At 35.8% G+C, this 17817-nt stretch overlaps 1 protein-coding gene across 3 annotated transcripts in view; it reads left to right on the forward strand.

Moving 5' to 3' along the window:
* PPP4R4 (protein phosphatase 4 regulatory subunit 4) overlaps positions 1 to 17817 on the forward strand; it is a 73265-nt gene that overhangs the window by 9840 nt on the left and 45608 nt on the right. For all 3 annotated transcript variants that reach the window (XM_064460671.1, XM_064460670.1, XM_064460673.1), the window contains one exon: positions 14740 to 14842. In XM_064460671.1, the coding sequence (XP_064316741.1) occupies positions 14740 to 14842 (103 nt within the window). The remainder of the gene's footprint in view (positions 1 to 14739; positions 14843 to 17817) is intronic.

Below are 17817 nucleotides of genomic sequence, written 5' to 3' on the forward strand. Positions count from 1 at the left end.
TCCTTTTGCAAAGTATTACCCTACAAGGGGTTAATGTTAAGGAATAAAAATATCAGGCTCTGGATATATTTCTCCGTATCTTGGTAGCAATTGTTTCGGGAGCAGTTTTCTTTATTCTGTGTTGTTGCATGGCTGTGGGTTCTGAGAATGTGTACAACTCTCATGTGCGGATTAGCTGAGTCATTCCTTGTCAGTCATACCAATTCATACCAGGAGCAAGAGGAATTGCCGTACTTTCTTGAACTTGTTAACTATTGTTGGAAACGTCTTGCCCATCTACTCCTTACCTGTGAATGGATTTTAGATACCTACCTCTTTCCTCACAGGCTCTATGGATAGAGAACACTTCTTAGTTATTGTATAATTCCAAAATGACACACTTTGTTTACAGAAACATGCTACAGTGTGATTTTAGTCCCAGCATTTCTCTGTAATTCCTACTTATCTGTTCTACTGTTCCTAAAATTACTATAACACAAGATAGTCAGATTCAGGCTGTGTGTAAGCAGGGGTAGATGAACTAATATGAATGGAATTGCATCATTTTAAGTGTGTATGAATCCAAGCTGAGCATAGTAACTAGGGGTCTTGTTTTATTGACTTTATCTACTCAGAGTAGCCAGGAAAAGATTTGTATGTCTTCAGATATTTTTTAAATTTACATTTTATGTAAGATTATATAAAGGCGACCAGCATCACCACATAATGTATAATGTTGAAGAAAGACTGAAGCCTCAAAGAACATAGTCTTATGTTCTTTCTAATGGGGGAAAAAGGTCATTTATCAATTCTTCTTGTCCTTATCCATTTTTCAGTAATCATCTAGTTTTAAGAGAATTCATTTGGCTTTGCAAAGAGATCAATACAGACATTTTTTCCTACGGCATTTTTCTCATAGGTTTTTAAGTTAAATATTCTGCTTGATGGTGAGAAAAAAGCCATAGGATTTTTTTTTTTAATTTCCCCAGTGTGTCTTAAATCAGAATGATATAATTAATTTTTATTTTTTTAAACAGTAACTTACTGTAAGTTTGAATAGAATTGGAAAAGTTGCAACAGGTTTTTCTGTAGCAGTCCAGCAACATGGGAAAGGGTATAAGCAGAAAGTCTTGGAAACCTTTCTTTTATTTTTGCTTATGAGACTAGCTTTGTGTAAAAATTGTCAATTATGCTTTGAGTCCACATTTCTTGAAGTAAAAACAGTGAATTAATTTGGGTAGGTATCAGTTAGCTCCCCCCTGCCCTCCCCACCCTGATGACTATTGTTGAACAACAAAGAACGACATTAAGCACTTGAGCCATCAGTTTATGCTAAGATTAAATAGAAGTTGTTCAAAGCTGCTCCAACACACTTCTCTTTACCAGCTGACAAAGAGCAAGAAAGTTGGCTTCAAGCTGGGCCAAAGCATTGATAACTCAATTGATAGAAACAGAGCTGCACAGTAGGAGGTGTGCTGTTACACTCAGTAATACCAATACATTTTGCTTGCAAGGGGTTATGTCCACAAAATGGAGTGATTTACTGTTTGCCTGTGCTGCATGGCAAGTGCAGCTGACCAGCTTGTGGTCTGACTTTCCAAAGTAGTATATGCTCTCTTGTTTTTTTTATTTTTCTTTTTTTCTTCTTTTTCCCCCTAGTGAAATTGCCAGATAACTTCTGTTACCAAGAATATATTGAAAAGGCCAGACTTGGACAGTAGAGAAATGCTTTAAAAATGCTAACTATGTTCTTGTTGTGAATATGAATTGGGCGTGTTGTCTCTGACAGAATAAACATATGTAAAGGAGAAATGTGAAGGGCATCTGCTTTAATATACATATTTACATGGTAATATTACTTACATTGTTGTGCAGGCCTAGAGATAAAAATGCTGGCTTTAAAGGGAGAAACAGAAAAGATGCCATTTTCACTGCTGAAATTGTAACTGAGTTTTTTGAGGAGGAGGATTTATGTCCATATTAAATAGCAAAACATGAGTCACAGCCTCATTGCTGCTTGCACCAAAATTCTTCTGTTATAAACAGTTAATCTCCTTTATGTAATTTCATTTAAAATCTCAGGATTAGGAGACATATTTTTCTGCCATTTTGGGAGCTAGAAGTTAGTTAAGGTATGGTCTTCAGGGCAAGATTGATTTTTACTTTTGCTTTTTAAAGCTGCATTAAGTGCTAACCACTAAGTCAGTGGAGAAAAGAATGACAACTACTTTAAATTAAAGTGCTGCTTTGGTACATGTTTTAACCCAAGGGTATGGCTATTTCCTTTTATTCTTATCACCATTTAAGGCCAACTTTAAGTGCATTTTAAGGGTTACTTGTAACTTCTTTTGATCTTTGCATGCCTGTTGTATTGCACAGAAAGAAAATACTTGCACCATGAGTTTGTAATAAATGATTAGGTGCTTATTGGTATGGAAAAATCAACTCTTAAGGGCAGATAACTACATTTGTGCTTTGATCACTGAAACTGTCCCACCCATTTGAAAGTGAGGTGTTAGAGATCAATAAAATTAATATCCAAATATTTGTATATTATGTATTGCCAATTCTGAAGGCTTTACGTACTTACTTTTCCAGTGCCTCATCTTACTTCCTGATTAAATGGAGAGGATTTTTTTTTTTTAAATGAACAATTGGAAAGTGGCAGCTTTTGGATTTATTGTGTATAATGCCTCATACCTATATGACCCATGAGCTGAAGATTCTAAGTAGATTTTACTACTTGTTAGGCCATTTGAGGTGTTCATGACTCACTTTATGTACTTTTTGGTGAAGAATGCAAGTACTAGGTATTTTTTTATTCTGTTGATCCCCCTTTTTGAGTCCAACATACAGAAGACTGATTTTATTTTTCCCCAAATGCTATTCTTTCCCTTGCAAGTGCTTGTATCTTAATTTCCTTTTCTTTGCCATCATCCCTATGACTGAGGGTTTGCCTTAAGCTCATTATCTTCAGAAGAATGCACACTGAAAACCGGTTGAAATGGTTTGTGTGACACCTGTGAAGACTATGTTGGCCCTGTGATATTGTATAAAACTTTGGAGTTCTGGATGCACTGAAGTAGTATTGATATTCTAAGCACTGTGTGCTGTTTTTAAGGTAAATTCTACCTGTAAATATGCATTTGCATGGATTCCATATCTAATAAAATATCCATACCTAATAAAAGTATTATTCATGAAAATAACACATTGTGTTAATATTCCATGAGTTTAGACTAAAAATTTACTGTCCCACACCGTTTGGTGGTCAGTTAATCCTGCTCATTTTCAGTAACAAACAAACCAAAGGCGGGGGGGAGTGGTGTGCAAATGGTATTGTATCAGTTGTTGCCTTTTAGTGTAATTATCTTTTTCCATGTTACTTTTGCTGCCATAGAAGGATATTGATACTAACATAGTAAATAGATAAGCCAGGTGTTCTGCTGGTTAGTATTGGTATGCTGTGAAGGGTCTATGCAGTTTGAGCACATTTGACACACATTCAAAGGAAAGAGATAATATTTTTTTCCAGAGATGATTCTGAACTAATTTTAGTAAATGTGGGTGGAATTACTGGTAAAATCTTTATTTATTCTTTCCATTGCAGAATGTCAAACTCTTTTTGGGATAATTACACCATTAGAAATAAGTTAAAATATGAGTATGTGAGGAAAAAATAGTCTAACAAAAGGATGTTTAAGATCATTGTAGTGATTTTGAAGGTAGGGAACGTTACATGCATTATAATTACCGAAGCCTAGTTGGGTAGGCAGGAGGATTCTGATGGTGTGCTCATAATGCTTTTAACAGGAAGGTAAATATGGATGAATTATCTGTATATATCATACTTATTTTTATCTGCTGTTAGAAATTATTCTGCCAGAAAGCTGGAAATTTGCAAGACTTGTGTCATCACTTCAATCTGTTTATTATGTTAATTGTATTATCTGGTTTGATTATCTGTCCACTCCAAGCTGTATGCTGTCAATGGAACAAACCTCATATATTTCTGAGAGACATGACTGACTCGTTCTTCATTTTAATTAAGTAGCTGAATTTCATCCTACTTTCCAAAGTGAATATGAATCGAGTAAAGCAGTTTTTTGTTTGACAGAAAGTGAATGATCAACAGCTTAAAAATGAAGTAATTTTTAGTTATTTGCATGTTTACCTCACAAAGGTGCCTTTGATCTATGGTTGCTTCTAAATGGATGAGAAAGCAATGCCAGAGTTAGATGTTTGACACTGTGTTTCTGATGCATGTAACCGCATCTGTCTGAAGTAGATGTCCAATACTACTTGAAAGTATATAAATTATGAACAGGAGGTGAACAAGCAAGGCTTTCTGCTTCTGAGCTGTCTAAAAGCTAGCTTAGGTCAGCAGTAAGTTTAGAGTTTTGTGTTTGTTTTCTAATTATTTATTTCTTTTGGGTCACCAGGCCCTTTGAGGATGACAGCAATAATTTGGTAGAAATTCTGAAGTCATTCTGAGGTCACAGTCAGATTTCTTTGGTTGGGGAAAAAAGACCTGCTTCTACATCTAAAGCTTCAGAAAAGTTTCTAAAATTTCAGCTATATTTTTCAGTACTCACAATTTTACTCCCTTATTTTTCAAATTGAAGCATGAATTCAGCTTATATTATTACATATGGTATCTCTTTACCTGCAGTATCTCTGTAGATAAATAGATATATTTTTCTTGCATGTGGGGGAAAATTCTGTGAGCAATAGCTTCAAACCCTTGGGTTCAGCCTCATTACCCTTTTTATTTCTCTTTTCCTTGTGGCTTTTCACTTATTTACTGTAGTCAGTACACTGTAGTTCCATTCATTCGGTACTCGGCATTCTTTACGTCTTTACTGTTTTTTTACATTTGAATTTTCTTTTGATTCAGTCTGTGTGATTTTGATGGTCAACTCAATTACAAAGTATGTTTTATGTATAATTTGTACATGTTATAGTGGTTGATGCAGGAACTTAGATCTTTTTTTTTGGTTGTTCTGGATCTTATAAGCCTATTCTAAAAAGTATTAATTTTTTGGAAGATGGCTCAAAAGTCCTACTTTTACTTTAAGTCTTAGATGGTTGTGGTTATTTCAGCCTTTTAACATCTTCTTCAGTATAAAGCAGACTCTTGCTTATATGGAAAAGGCTTTTTTATAAAGCAATACAGATATAGATAAATAGACCAGTAACAGTTACTTTCTTAACCTTTGATGTGCTTTTCTTAATGGTACGCAGAGGAGTTCCTAATAGAATTAGTATAGCATAGTTGGGTTTTGAAGGATTGAAGAGACTCATAACAACAGTTGAGATGAAGGGAAGTGATATCTTCTGTTAGAGCACTCAATAAATCTTGAAAAAATAGACAATTATTTTAGACCTGCTAGGCCATTTCCTAAAGGAGAGGGTGAAATGTACAGGTACTGCTTTCTGGACCAAGAACCTTTAAATATTTCTGAGTAGATTCTCATTGACTTTCTCAACTATTAGATTAGAGTTGCTATGAAAAAATACATAATTCATACAGGATGGAATATGTTATGGTCAGATAGGATGAGAATGCATGACAGAAAGACAAAGAGATCAGTAATGAAGTGGGAGCTGTTGGATCTATTGTGTATAATGCCCCAGACTTTTAAGATGAGTTGAAGACTCTAGATTTGAGCACTTGTTAGGTCATTCAGTGTGTTTGTATCTCATGCCACAAATCACTAACTCTGTAGATGAAATATGCTGATACAAAAAATAAGACTGGAGAATGAAAAGAGATCCTGTATCTAAATTAAACTATAAGATAAATTTAGGTCAGCAGAAGTAATTTACTCTTCCAGAATTTGGTTAGCATCTGTGATTTTTTTTTCTCACTTTCTGTGTAGAAAAATTACAGGCCTTGTACTTTTTCAGATGACTTCTTATATCATATAATGCATGCTGTGAAATGACAAATCTTGTTGAAAGTGAAAATTATAAATTTTGAGTCAGTGAATGAGGATTGGGCAGAGGGAAAAATACCAGCTACTAGCTCATTTTTGTTATATCACCTAGGAATTGGAAATTGCATTATCTTGATCTTGGAGTGAAAAAAGTGGTTTTAATTTTCAAAATCAGACTTAATGTAAAAAACACCAAGATGAATTCTACCCAGAGACCATACAAAATGCAGTATGTATGATAAGTAACGCATACTCCCATAAAGGAGAGGAAACAGTTATCTTCTAGGAGATAGTAATGTTCATAATTGGGTAATATTTGGGAGGAAAAATGTGTTCCTTTTAAGGCACTGTTTCTATTCTTGAAACTTTTCTTAAAATTCAAGGGAGAAGAGCTTAATGTTTCCTCATAGTAATTAGTGTCTAAACTCACAGAAACTGATGATAATAGGAAGAATGAAGTTATTGTGCCATTATAGTACATCTGTTTTGGCACAGGAACAGAAAGGAGTATTTGTATGAACTAGAAATCCTTTCTCTCTTTGACAGTTGTTCAGCAAGCAAACAGAAATAAGAAACTTCAGTTGACCAAACTGATCCTGGTAAACACAGTTACTATGAATACAAAACTACTGTGCCGCTAAATCTGGGTTTTCCATTCTAACTTTAATTGCACTAGACGTTTCATGTGCAATGGTGCATGTTCAGATATGTACTAAGATCAGATTAATTTCTTTTTTTAATATATAGATCATGTAGATTTTATTCAGATGTGCTATAAAATTACCACGAGCACATATAACTGAAGTAGAGGATGAGAAAGCGGTTTTGAAAATGAGATTTTAATAGAAGAGGGTTACAATGTCAGTTGCAAGGAGGTGTTCGTATTGTGATACCATCAGGACTTCTGACTTCTTGAAAATGGATATTAATCAGGTGGTACATTTTCAGATAAAATTTTTTCTATCGTATTTTCAGCAAAATTGTAGAAGCCTGAAAACGAAGCTTCTTTTCTTTATTTGCTCTGGCTAGACAGGTAACAGAGGGAAAAAGGGAAGGGTTAAAGGGCAAAGCTGCTTAATTCTCTGGCCCCATCACAGTCGTGGACTTAGATACAGTCTGGTTTATATCCCTATTCTAGAATCTTGCATATTATCATAAATGTCACACAGATGAAGGCTTGCATGCATAAATGTTATACTGTATTAGTACATACGGGAAAAGGCCATTGGCTTCTAGGACAATTTGAATTAGTTTTGAGGTTGTTGCATATGGTGCCCAGCTAACTGTGGTCTTCGGAAGGTGTTCTGACAGTGAAGAAAGTGCAGCATACCGCTTAGGAGCCCAAATATTGTATTTTCATACATAAGATTGGGTTACAATACATAAAATAGTTAATATGATACATAAGTCTGTAATTATGTATATATGTGTCTAAATGAGTAATGATTTTTAAATTTTTATACTAGCTTTTTTTTGAGAAAAAGCTTCTTTTTTAACAGTTACTGTACAATGCCAGAAATATAAGCCGTTTGATACATTAGATATCTGATTTTAAAAATATATCTCAAATATCTCATGCACCTTTGCAGTTTCAAATCCTAGGGCAAATCCTCAGATACTTCTGTTTGTCATTTGCGACATGGTAGAAGATAATGCACAAACAATTTTTTACGGCTGTTATGGTCTATAAAATCTCTTTTGTAATATATAGTTTCAGGACCGTTAATATTTGTGCAGCACATGCTTCTCAGTCTTTATTCAACCAAGGCTCTTAAAAGAAGTTATTTTAATGAAATGACAGATTCTTCCATGGGGCTGTGTCTGTTTATAATGTACTTATTACAATATATGTCAAATAGATGTTCAGCCACTCCTGTTACATAATTTATGTTTACAAAAGTATACTTAAAATGTAAGCATACATAACATGAAATGAAAGGAAAGTTATTGCTTTACACCAGTATTAAGAAAGGGTTGTACTTTCACAGAAAATACCAGATTGTATTTTACCAAGGGAGTATTCACCTTGAAATAAAATGAAAATTAGTCTTAAAATCACTCATCAATATTTGTGATTTCAAGACATTTTTCTACTTTCTAGATTTTTTCCTTTTTGTTACCAAACCCCTGAAATTAAATAATCAAAGACAAAATACAAAAATAAAACATGTAAAAGTGTTAGTTTTTACTTAGCAAGAGTAGTATGTAAAAGCATTTTAACAAATTTTAAGTCTGTGTCTCCCCGTCTGCAAGGGAAAGATTGCTATATAAAAGTCTTCACAATAAAAATAAAGAAGATTCTCTAAGAAAGTCTTATGGGCTGAGCACTTTTATGTTATTGACAGAAATATTAATCTGGATTTCTAGTTTTCTTAGCAACCAGTATATTGTACAGGAGAACAGAAATTCTGGTAGGAGAATTTAAACGGAGTCATTTGGAATAGGCTAAGTCCTGCCAGATACTGAACTCTTATATAAATAGGAAATTAAGTTTAGGATTTACAAATCACAGTTAAAGAATAGTTTAGGTGGTTGGGGACCCCTGGAGGTCATTTGGTCCAATGCCTTGCTCAAAGCAGGGCCAGCTGCCAAGGCTAATGTAATTTGGTGTTAGATCAGGTTGTTCAAGACTTTGTCCAGATGAGTTTTGAATGTCTCCAAGGATCCCCCAGCCTCTGAGCACCCTATTTCAATGTTTAACAATGTTCTTTGTGAATTTCTTTTTCCTCATATCTAATTAGTTATTGAATACTATATTCACTTCATTAATCAAGGTTTTCTAATCCCTCACGCATTGAAGTTGGTAAATTTTTACTTCTGTTTTCAGGAAGCGCAGATTTAGGCCAACACAAAACATTTTGGGGTTTTGCACTGAGAATAGTGTCACTTACAGGGTGTTAACGCTGTAATCCCCTGCAGCCACCCATCAGAACCGCGAAGCCAGACTTCAGTGGTTGATTCAGCGATGTTTAGCAAATAGTGTTTGCTGAACTGATACAGTTAGCCACAGTGTTAAATAAAAGTCAGTTCATAAACACAGTGCTCTAGTTACAGCTTGGGTATACATTGTACCTCAGTCTTCTTTACAATGCTGTATTCTGCTCCTATCATCGTGCTTTGCAGGCTAGTGCAAATGAAGGAGAGCGAGCGAGATGTAAATCTATCTTCTCGTTTTCAGGCTCCTTTGTGGTAATATTCTTCTGGGAACATTCAGTGACTAATCTTTCTTCATGCTCTAGAAGGAGCTGTAGTCCTTCATTCCCTTTCCAGATACAAATTCCTAATTGACTACCCAGGGACTTTTTAAACCTTTTTGTTCTTATTTTGCAGAATTTGTTTTTAAAAATTATTTAAAAATTAAACTCACATTGAATTTTTAAGCACCCATTTTACATAGTTAGTTATTTTAAATATAAAAAAATCTTGCTGTCTGCCCTGAGCTTGCTGAAAGTTTGCAAATCCGGAAACACCTACCCTGGGTATAATTGTAGAAACATAGTATAGTTATGGTGGGAAGGGACCTCTGGAGATCACCTAGTCCACCTCCCCGCTCAAAGAAGTGTCTCTACCGCCTGTCTGGCCAACTCAATCCAATGTTTGAGCACTCTGGCATAGAATAACTTTTTTAAAGTGCAATTTCCTGTATGTTGAACTTGTCCCCATTGCCTCTTGTCCTGTCGCTGGGCACCACTGGGAAGAATCTGCCTCAGTCTTCTTTACTGCCTCACATCAGATTTTATACCTATTAAATAAGGACACCAAGCCTTCTCTTCTTGAGACTAAAAATCCCTGTTGTCTAAGCTTCTGCTTAAATATTCGATGCTGTAATCCCTTAATCATTTTAGTGGCTCTTCGATGGACTCACTGCTGTCTATGAGTTTCTTGTGCTGACAGAGAAGAAGAATTGCCTCCCTTGAGCTGCTGGCGATACTCTTCGTAGTGCAGCCCAGGATGCTGTCAGCTGCCTTTGCCACAAGGATGCATTGCTGGCTCCTGGTCAGCTTGGTGTCCATTGGAACCTCTGGGTCCTTTCCTGCCAAGCTACTTTCCAGTTGGCTGGCCCCCAGCCTGTACTGGTGCACAGGGTTATTCCTCCACAACTGCAGGGCTTGCATTTCCCATTGTTGGACTTCCTAAGATCCGTGTTGGTTTTTTTCTCCTGCTTGTTGAGACAGCACAACTATCTGGTCTATCAACCCCTCCTCCAGGTTTTGAGTCATCTACATACCAGCTGAGGGTGCGCTCTGTCCCATCATCCAGGTTGTTAATGAAGGTGTTAAACACTATTGCCCCCCATGTAGAACCCTGAGGTAAACCGCTCATGGCTGGCTACCAGCAGGCTGCCTTGCCACTGATCACAACCCTTTAAGCTTGATAGTTCAGCCAGTTTTCAGTCCACATCACTTTCCATTTACCTACTCTGTACGTCATCAACTTATCTATGAGGATATTGATGTCAAAAGCCTTGCTAAAATAAGATGAACAACTTCCACCATCCAAACCAGTCATCTTGTTGTAGAAGGCTGTCATGTTTTTTGGTCAGGTGTGATTTCCCCTTCACAAATCCAGGCTGACTACTCCCAGTCACTTTTTTGGTCCTTTGTATGTTTGTAAATGGTTTCTAGGAGGATTTGCTCCAGTCTCAAGGCAGTCACAAATACAATGTAGACTTCATTTTATGAGGGTAGAAAAGTAAAAAATGCAGGGGCCAGAGGGAGAGGCTTAGTGCTATGCTTGTGCTTGAGAAGTACCAGCTCTTCAATGAACCTAGTAGCTAGACCAGCTCTGGTACCGCCAGCTGGCAGCGAGCAGCTGGTGTTGCAGAGGCAGTGAGTACTAGGACAGAAGTGTTCAGGTGTGAGAGCTTTCCCCCTGGCTGAGGATTCCCAGCACTGTAAAGTCACTGGGATCTCCTGTAAGATGATCTTAGAAGATGAGTCCTGAAGTTTTATATTTAAATGGTATTATCTATGTGGATTTTGCTAGCACAAAAGAGGTTGAGCTAAACTGCTTCTAAGTATAGGGCTCTGCTGAGTTCTATAGTTAGCACTGTTAATAAAGGGCTAGCACCTTCGTTACACTGAGTGTACTGCGACTCTGAAGAAAAGATTTAGCATTTATTTTATGTATTAGTATAAAAATGTCTAAATCTGAGCATTTAGCAGTAATTCGCTATAATCCTGAAGTCTTTCATATTTAAAGAAAATCTATGGTGCAGCTTCTTTGGTAGAAATAGAAGAAAAATCTACAGCAGTTGGAAAATTACAGGCTGTGTAGGTGTTGAAATGCCTCCTGCTTCACATTCTTAACTGGCAGCAAGCCAGATACTAAGCATTTCTGGTTTAAAGGGAAATACTCCCCATTTCTTTAAATTTCTGATGGATAAAGGTTGCATTTTGGTTGCATTTTTTAGTAGTTAGGATTTCTTCCATCTTGATACAACATGAATAAAATTTTCAATTAAATAGCTTCTCCAAGTTACCTTGACCGTCTGCATTATTGCTGGATAGTACAAAGGTATGCATCTTTTCCTTGCAAGTCATATCATAAGAAGTTGTAGACCTCATCCACTCTGTGACCCTTTTCAACACTGGGAGCTCTAGATTTCTCACTTTTGCTTTAAAAAAAATATCACATAATAAAGTTGTTATGTGATATTCAGAAATCTGCCATAAACATGAAAGGCTTTAATATTAATGGACTTAAAATATATAATAAAATGCAAAATAATGCAAAAATGTTGCAATCTCTAAATAGATCAGATATTAATCGTTAATTTAAGTCCATTTTCAGTACTTGACAGAATACTGTCCTTTCACTGAGTTTAAATGTTACTTGGAGATGTGTTTTTATGCAGAGAGCTCACACATATTTACCAAATAATATTGCAGGGATGCTAATATTAAAATCCATCTGAAAGTTTGTACTCTCATCCACTCTTGCTGTTTTTGAATGGCATTAAAAAGGGCTTTGGTGTAGCTTTGCCCTGTCAAGACTTGTTGACGCTCTTGTGTTTACAGACAACAGTTAAAAATACAGAGTGGAGTATATGCTAAGTAGTCAGAAAATTGGTTCCTATTACTTTTTGAGAAAATCACATTAGCTTACTTTTACATCAGTAGTAGTCTTAACAGAGAATTTAAAAACTACAAAAATACTGATACATTTTCTTAGTTGGAATACATACTGTATTTAAAAAATGCAATAATAATAAAAAAGCAGTATTGGATTAATAATTTCCTGTATGCCTAAAGTAAGGTAGATACCAATACAAAAAGATAACCCATATTTAAAAAGTACAGGAAATGGTGCTTGTATTTATGCTCTGTCAAGCCTTAAAATGATGTATCTTAAATTTATCCTGTTTTCAGCTTGTTAAATTTTGTTTATAAATATTTTTGTTACTACAGTGAAATTCACAATATCAGAGTGTATTTTTTCCTTTTTTCTCCTCTGTTGACCTCCATCCCTGGCTGTGCCTTTTGTTCACTCTGTGTTATTGCAAAGGTATAGGCACCATAAAGGTGAAGTCTCTGTGCTGGGAATGATTCCCCAGTTTTGCTCAGTGGGTCAGGATGTTGCAGCCCTGATGGCAGCGATGTGCGATACCCTCAGTAGAGTACTCACAGCTTTCTGCTCACTTGTTAGATATTGTAGAATTTCTGATAACTCTTATATTTGGGTTCTTATCTTTGTAATATTTAAGGTGTATATGGTCCATTAAAAAAAAAGACAAAAATAGTGGTTCCTGGTATTCATGGTGTATAGCGCCCATTTAGAACGGTTATTGCCGTGACTAAGTTTGTGATGGATCCTTCTTGATTCCTTTGGAACTCCGGGAAGTAGGAATGTTTTATTTTGTCCCAGATCAGTTATATTAGTTAGGTGCTATAATTAAACAAGCATTTTTAAAGATGTTACTATATTGCTAGGTAAGAAATCAATGGGACTACTTGCAGTGGTGAAGTTATGCATAAACATGAATGCCTGTAGGACTAAGGCTTGTAATGTGTTTCTGTGGGCAGGAGCCATCATTTAATTACAGTACAGGTACATGCAGGGGAGCTAGTCCTTGTGTCTGCCTTTGTAGGCAGTAGAGGAGAACAGGCACTTGGATGGCACTGTCCATCTCATCTGTTTAGGCTGAGAGATTTTGTTCTTTATTGAGTCCTATTTCTCGTCATTGATTTTAAAAGGAAATTATTTTAGAGGCAAACACCCATAATCTAAGATTAGGTTAATTCTGTCATGTATGCTTTAGACACACACTTTCAAATTACAGGCTTTTTGTGTTATTCTGTTGGAAAAAAAAAAAAGACACACATCTGCCATAGCAAGATTTACTCTTTCTGGAAGGGGAAGGTTTTGCTGGGCCAGAGGTTTTCCCATGTTAAGACCCTTATACTGACTGATAGTTTGTAGTGAGTTAGGTAGTTACACCCTTCTGCAGAACGGAAGCCTAACACAGAAGTGAACTGGGGTGTGTGTGACTCCACCTTGCAAAGCGGATTTGAACTCCTGAATTCCTGCCTTCCAGCCTGTACTTAATCTTCCAGAACGTACTGCTTTCTAACATGGAAAATTATCTTTGTGAGGATAGTGAAGAATACTTTCTTTCAAAAATATGCTGAAATTGCAGTTTGCTGAACACAATTAAGTTAGTGTTGGAGATACCTAATTGTTGTTTGAATGTTTTCACTGGGAAATTATGGAGTGCAAAGAAAAAAATCTTCCCAGTAGGATATTACAATATTTCTGTTGGGGTATTTTAGCTTTGATTTTAATCAAAGCTTTTGCTATTTGCTTATTTTACAAACCTATCCTCATTTTAAAAGCTCATGTGTTCCACTAAGGAAACTTGGAATGATGACAGGATGGGGAGTGCTGTATGGAAGTATATAAAAGTAGTTTTAGTATGATTATACACATAATTTAACAAAAAACCCCCATATTATACATTTAATTGTAATGTCACACTAAGAAAAATGCTTGCATGTGTACAGTTGAGCTTTGCATGCTTATTTAAAATGAGTTACTTAGGTGTTGGAACAAATTTGAATTTGTTTAGCAAAATGGATTTTTGTGCATTTAAGCAGGAAAAAGGATGTGTTGATGTTTAGTTTTATTTTTAGTTTTGGCATCCAGATCCTTTTTCTTTCTGATTCCATTCTAGAAAGTTATCCACTTGGGTAGCCTTTGTTTTCATCTCATGCCCTTTCTTCATCATTGCTGCTTACCCTGTCTCTTTCATCCTGCCCTTTTTTTTTTTCTTTTTTAATTGGGGAATATCAATGAGAGGGACAGGATGAGGAGAAATGTACAAGATCTGTAATCTAACCAAGCTTTTGCATCCTTCTTTAATCATGTTTGTCAATATATATCTGATTATATGTCTGTTTTCCCTACAAAAAGGAAAAAAGGTAGATTTCTGTTGTATGTTGTGTGTAGTTTTCACTTATATCATCTATTTGTCCCCTTCCTGTGTTTTAACACTTGTATTGTTAAAATATAAAATCTTCCACAAAACCACTGCCTTGATCATACAGTTTGAAAAGATATTTTGTTTTATAATTTTTTTTTTCTAAAGCTACACTAAAAATTAGAACATTCCATATTAGGAATGGTACAGAATAGCTTTATGGTTGATATTTTAATATTGTTTTCTACTACATATTATATGAAAAAAGTAATGCCTCTCTTATTATATGAAGAACCTGGGTAGTTTGGGTTTGTTTTTTGTTGTTGGGTTTTTTTTTAATGAAAGCTATGAGCTTATAACCATCATAGAGAGTAATGTATTGTATATGTGTATTTTTGTAAGTTCTGGCCAGGATATCCAAGGAACAAGTGTGGTGGCAAATCTTCCAGTCCTGATGCGACAGAACCCTGCAGAAACACTTCGTCGTGTTTTACCGAAAATCAGAGTAAGTTGTGTGTAATGAGGTTGGAATGTATCTTTTTCTGCCAGTATAAGTATTTTAACAAAGGCAAAAATAATTCCACTTCCATTGCAAACGCATTCTCTAGTAGAGGTACATCCAGTAGATCTTCCACATTAATTCACCAAATTTACAAAGTATTGCAGGTATTATGTTTTCTGAAGATTGTTACAGCTGGAAAAGAAAACAGAATTAATACTATTTACATATTCTGAAGATTTACCAGTGTTTTGACAGCTTTTTGAGAACTCTTCTTGAGGACCAGCCAGTCATAATGGTTCATTTTGATGTTCTCAATTGCCTTCCATCCAAACATTAAGATTTTCATGCTGCTATCCAGAAAATTATCCTTTGCTTTTAGCTGTCTGAAGTTTCATGTGCTGCCCTCCACATTTTTAGTAAGTCAGTACTAGCTGTGATAGATGCATAATGGCCACATATTTTATCCAGTAGTTTTATATACAGATATATTTGTATAAAGGATATTTGGGTGGTTTAACCTGCAGAAGAGGAGGCTCCAGGGAGACTTTATTGCAGCCTTTCAGTACTTAAAGGGGGCTTATAAGAAAGATGGGGACAGACTTTTTAATAGGGCCTGTAGCGATAGGACAAGGGGTAATGTGTTTCAACTAAAAGAGGGTAGATATAGACTAGATAAAAGGAAGAAATTTTTTATGATGAGGGTGGTGAAACACTGGCACAGGTTGCCCAGAGAGGTGGTAGATGCCCCATTCCTGGAAACATTCAAAGTTATGTTGGACGGGGCTGTGAGCAACCTGATCTAGTTGAAGATGTCCCTGCCCATGGCAGAGGGATTGGACTAGATGACCTTTAAAGGTCCCTTCCAACCCAAACCATTCTGTGATTTTATGATTTTAAGGAAGATAAATATATATTTCCACTCTACCCCAGGTATGACCCCTTGCCTAGAAAAAAAAAAAAAGTTCATTTAAGGTGTTGTTCAAGGAGCAGCTTCAACCAAATAAGAACAAACTGCATCACAAATGCAAATGTGAAGAATGCAAAGCCTAGTAACTCTATATAGGCGTAATAACTCTGTGTAAGGTTACAACAGGGATTAAGACTTTGATTATGTTAGCCTGCTTGTTAGAGTGGTTTTCATTGATTTTAAGGCTAGCAGCTGAGTGGAAAATTTGGTTTTGGCTTATTAAAGTATCTGAAAGTTTATTTTGGTAACAGCAAATTTCTGAGGTGTTTTTTTTAATTGGATGAGTGTATTATCAGTCTTTTACTGATACCATTGACAGTTTTTATGTGATTAAACCAAAGTTTTGATTTATAACTGTCTCTGGCCTCGTCTCATGCAATTGATCGCTTTGATATTAACCTGGTCCTAATTCATTCAGATTGCCAGCTAAAGGAACATTGTGTTTGTTAGTAGCTGTTTGAATGTATGTGCTCTCATGTATATATGGGAAAAGAGGTAAAAATCACAAGGATTTCTTGTAGAAATTTGATTTTCAAAGTATTCAGTTGTGTTCATAATTTCCTGGACAGACTCACTTTCCCCATACAATTTTAGAGAGATGTTTGACATTTTTGGTAGTGTGATTCAGTCATGATTTTATCGGGATGTTTTGTAGAGTTTAGGGTTTTTTTTTTCCCATATAATTTAAAATTATTTTCCCTTTTAACACAATTTGCCAACAAGAATGTTATTGCTGCAAACAACTAATGCTTAAGAAGAGTATTTAGAACACTTCAGAAAGATGTAAAGAGTTTAGTTACTGATTCAAGCTAACTATGAATTTGTTGATATAATATACATTGAACTGAGAGTTTGAGTTAAGAATCTCCTCAGCTACCTTATTCTATCTCAAGCATTTCGGGGATGAGAAGAGAAAGTCTTCTGTAGTAGCTTCTGTGAGTTTTCTTGATATATCTGTATCAGATTCTCATTGCCAGGTGTAAGAAAGTATATAATTATATTAGTAACAAATGTGACATGGCTGAGTCACATGCTTATGTTACACAGTTTTCTGTCTACCAAGGAGATGATTACTAAATAGCAAAGTGGGCCCATGCAAAAATTATACTTGTTTGTTCCAGTAAATTCTCATTTATATTTCATTGTTTTCTTTGGTGAAGTTCTGAAGAAATGAATTGTTTCTTTTATTGAATAGCTGTGTGGGTATGTATCTCTCAGCTTTTTTTTTTTTTTTTTTTTAGGATAGCTACTGTAACATTATATTAATAAAAGAATTCCAGAAAAAATATCATATTATGAAAAATTACTTGGTGTATTTCTTACTGCCTGTGGAACTGGTCTTAAACTGAATCCTCTCTCTGTCTCCTAATCTTAAGAAAGAAGCTGCTCAAGGGACAATTCAGTATTTGTAAAAAAAGTATTTTAATGTGTTATATTCTGCTCATTTGTTATTTGATTGACTGAAAGATGAGGAACAAATATATATGTAGGCCTCAACATGATTACTTAGCAAATATTCTTCTGTAGGATATTTAAATGCAAGCCCTACTGCAGGAGTCTTAGGTTCCATGTGGTAGATGTACTTAGTAATAATCCATGCACCGATGTATGCTGGGGACCACCCAGCTGGGAAGTGGCTTTGTGGAAAAAGGACATAGGGGTCCTGGTGGACACCAAGCTGAACACAGGCGAGCAGTGTGCCCTTGCTGCAAAGCATCCTGGGCTGCATTAGGCAAAACATCGCCAGCAGTTTGAGGAAGATGATACTTCCCCTCCATTCCACCTTCTACTCTACTACATCTGCAGCACTGTGTCTAGTTCTGGGCTCCCAGGTGCAAGAGAGACATGGACACACTGAAGAGAGTACAATGAAGGGCTATGAAGAGGATTAAGGGACTGGAGCATATCTTCTATGAGGACAGGCTGAGAGGGCTGAGGCTGTTCAGTCTGCAGAAGAGAAGGCTTGGAGGGGATCTTATCAATCCAAGTATCAATAAATACCTGAAGGGAG

The sequence above is a fragment of the Phalacrocorax carbo genome, chromosome 9 (assembly GCF_963921805.1).
Source record: "Phalacrocorax carbo chromosome 9, bPhaCar2.1, whole genome shotgun sequence".
NCBI classification, from domain to species: Eukaryota; Metazoa; Chordata; class Aves; order Suliformes; family Phalacrocoracidae; genus Phalacrocorax; species Phalacrocorax carbo.